Source organism: Pecten maximus, chromosome 4 (assembly GCF_902652985.1).
Source record: "Pecten maximus chromosome 4, xPecMax1.1, whole genome shotgun sequence".
Taxonomy (NCBI): Eukaryota; Metazoa; Mollusca; class Bivalvia; order Pectinida; family Pectinidae; genus Pecten; species Pecten maximus.
In genome coordinates, this window is record NC_047018.1 from 25,312,114 (window position 1) to 25,315,801 (window position 3,688).

The following is a 3,688-nucleotide window of genomic DNA, read 5'->3' on the forward strand; positions in this document are numbered from 1 at the left end:
GGATGTGTACCACTAATGTGGCTCTGTACCACTGATGTGGCTGGGTATCACTGATGTGGCTGGGTATCACTGATGTGGCTGGGTACCACTGATGTGGCTGGGTATTACTGATGTGGCTGTGTACCACTGATGTGGATGTGTACCACTAATGTGGCTCTGTACCACTGATGTGGCTGGGTATCACTGATGTGGCTGGGTATCAATGATGTAGCTGGGTATCACTGATGTGGCTGGGTATCAATTATGTGGCTGTGTACCACTGATATGGCTGTGTACCACTGATATGGCCGTGTACCACTGATGTGGCTGGGTATTACTGATGTGGCTGGGTATCAATGATGTGGCTGGGTATCACTGATGTGGCTGGGTATCAATTATGTGGCTGTGTACCACTGATATGGATGTGTACCACTGATGAGGCTGTGTACCACTGATGAGGCTGTGTACCACTGATGTGGCTGTGTACCACTGATGAGGCTGTGTACACTGATGTGGCTGTGTACCACTGATGAGTTTGTGTACCACAGGTGTGGCTGTGTACCACTGATGAGGCTGTGTACCACTGGTGTGGCTGTGTACCACTGATGTGGCTGTGTACCACTGATGAGGCTGTTAACCACTGGTGTGGCTGTGTACCACTGATGAGGCTGTGTACCACTGGTGAGGCTGTGTACCACTGATGAGACTGTGTACCACTGATGAGGCTGAGTACCACTGATGAGGCTGTGTACCACTGGTGTGGCTGTGTACCACTAATGAGGCTGTGTACCACTGATGAGGCTGTGTACCACTGGTGAGGCTTTGTACCACTGATGAGACTGTGTACCACTGATGAGGCTGTGTACCACTGATGAGGCTGTGTACACTGATGAGGCTGTGTACCACTATTGAGGCTGTGTACCACTGATATGGCTGTTTATCACTGATGAGGCTTGTACCACTGATGAGGCTGTGTACCACTATTGAGGCTGTGTACCACTGATATGGCTGTGTACCACTGATGAGGCTGTGTACCACTAATGAGGCTATGTACCATTGATGTGGCTGTGTACCACTGATGTGGCTGTGTACCACTGATGAGGCTGTGTACCACTGATGAGGCTGTGTACCACTGATGTGGCTGTATACCACTGATGTGGCTGTGTACCACTGATGAGGCTGTGTACCACTGATGTGGCTGTGTACCACTGGTTTGGCTGTGTACCACTGATGTGGCTGGGTATAACCGATGTGGCTGTAATAAAGAAAACATCTATTATTATATATACATATAAAACATGTTATTCATCAGTTGGTATGAAAACACAGGAACTGAGAGGACAGCAAATCACAACGAGAGACATATTGAATTAGAATTACATTACTTGGTAAATAACCAAATATAAAAATATAGAATGCCTATTCCTTTGGTTTAGGTGTTTACAATGCAATTTAACCACAAACTCTTGTCCTGGAATCTCAAATAAAAAAACAATAGAACAATAAAATTAAAAAAAAAAAATACAGAAATCTAGATCTAGCAATCTAATTGAATCAAAATAGAAGGAAATCGTGATCTGGTTTTGATTATGTTGTCTGAGAAAAAGAGCTTTTCTATGGTAACCAAGTATCTTTTGATAAGAGTAAAGTATACAGTGGGGAGATTAATGACAAATAGTCTCTAGCTTTACGTCATACGCCGACATATCCGGAAGTGTGTGGCGCAGATTGTATAAACGTATGTCACGCCGTACACACAGGTGCCATTCTGTAAACTCTTCTCTACTGGCTTCATCTGTCTTCGAGAGCGTTTAGCCGTTTTATCATAGAAAATGTATATATACTTCTTCTCCCTGACATGGTGGAAAGTTTACGCAATGGAATCCATTACTCTCACAAAATAGAGTGTGTTTAAGTACAGACGTAATTCTTCACGGCATGTAGTGCAAAGTTTAGATGAAAGGTTCGAATAACTTTTCACAAAATAAAACGTATATTGTCAAAACATAAGAATATGTGACCATACTCTACACAGTATACTTGTCTTGTGTCTGACTATATGACATATGTTTTGCATCCCTTCAAAATAATTTGTAACATAGTTTAATACTTAAAACAATTTAAGACATTTCCCGATAATCACATGTTAATTACGTTAACTAACTTGATGTATATATTCCGTAAACTGTTTTAGAAGATGCATTTCACGGGGCTTTCATGTTATTTAACTAAGTATTAAGATGTTTTCAATAAAGGCATTATAACGTAAGAAATAAGCCGTTCGACATTTTGATTATTGAGGATGCTTAGCAGCTTTGTTAATCTACTTTAATGATTTATCAACTCAAATTTGATTACTCAATTCTATTATAACCATTTTATTCACAAGAAATCCTGTAATTCAACCCTGAAGATACATTGCTCAAGTCCAGTATTTTTCCCTGCACATGTCCGGACATGATGACGTTTTAAATAAAACCACAGCCTTTTTGTCGACCTAGCGGATAACGAAAACATATACATTACCTTTCTAACCCTGCTAGGTTACGTAACATGTTGACGTATTCGTGTCTTAAAAAGGACACGCTTTCCTCCAAATGTTTGGGTCATATACATGTTTATAACTGCTTTGCTTTTTATCTTAAAAATATCGGTACAATGGGTGCATTTCATGGAGAACAACAAGACACTTTAATAACATCTTTCGAATCGAGGTCCTAAAAGTGTATAATGTTTGTAGTGTTCTGGCACGAGGTATTTACAATACTTGATACAGTAATAGGGGTGAACGCACCTGATAACAGCATTCCGTTTACAGATGACGTCAATCTCGGATACCAACGCGGTTATGGAGTTCTATTGAAGCTGGCGTTAACATTTAGACTTAATTCGATATTGTTGAAACAGATTTCTATATAATATTAACAGACGCTGAATACTGAACAAGAAGTTTTATATTGAATTAGATTAGCAGTAATACTATATTTCCGAGAAAGTATATTCTCCGGAATGGTATCTTATGTAGATAGCTGGGTTATCATGATAGAGGTCTCATAACATAAAAACTAAACGTTCAGTATCAAATGAGGTATTTTTTGTATGATATTGTCAGGACCGTATCTACAATAGTCTCTCACATTACAAAACTCATTTAGTGTCAATTATTTAACAATGATTATCTATTTCATTTATTGTTTTCAGACATGATATTTCCTTGAATAAGGTTTTATTTCATATCATTTAAGGTGTGTATAGTATTTAATTTTCAACGAAGAGTATAAATATGAAGTACTTTTTTTTGGAACCGAATAATAGATACTTTCGAAACCAACAAATAATAACGAGATGATAACGAAAATGTAATTCAAGCTCAAAAACCTATCAAGCGAGGGCTCAATATAAACAAAATTTACATTTGCTGTAGGGAGACTCACAGGTGATATGAGAGAGCAGCCATCACAATCTCAAATGAAAGTTAGGGCGGTGACAACGGAACTACTAGGCATATCAACAAGAATCAAACACGTCTGTCTTCATATCGTATCAGGAACAAATTCAAATGAGATCGTGTTGTCGATCATAAACCTTCTCCATGGCCTTACTCATACTGCATCTCTCGAATGCTTGTGTTTTTAATCAAGCCGTCAGTAGTCGACAGTTGTCACATTTATAATATAGAATCAACTGGGACATGAAAACATCGTAAGAA

General features: G+C 39.0%; 1 protein-coding gene across 1 annotated transcript; it reads right to left on the reverse strand.

The window, feature by feature from the left end:
- Positions 1-612: 612 nt before the first annotated feature.
- Positions 613-2,534, reverse strand: LOC117326465. The gene is made up of 2 exons (XM_033883212.1): positions 2,506-2,534; positions 613-1,234 (listed from the first exon to the last, which is right to left on the reverse strand). The coding sequence occupies exons 1-2, from the start codon at positions 2,532-2,534 to the stop codon at positions 613-615; spliced, it is 651 nt and encodes a 216-aa protein (XP_033739103.1).
- Between the last annotated feature and the right edge of the window lie 1,154 nt (positions 2,535-3,688).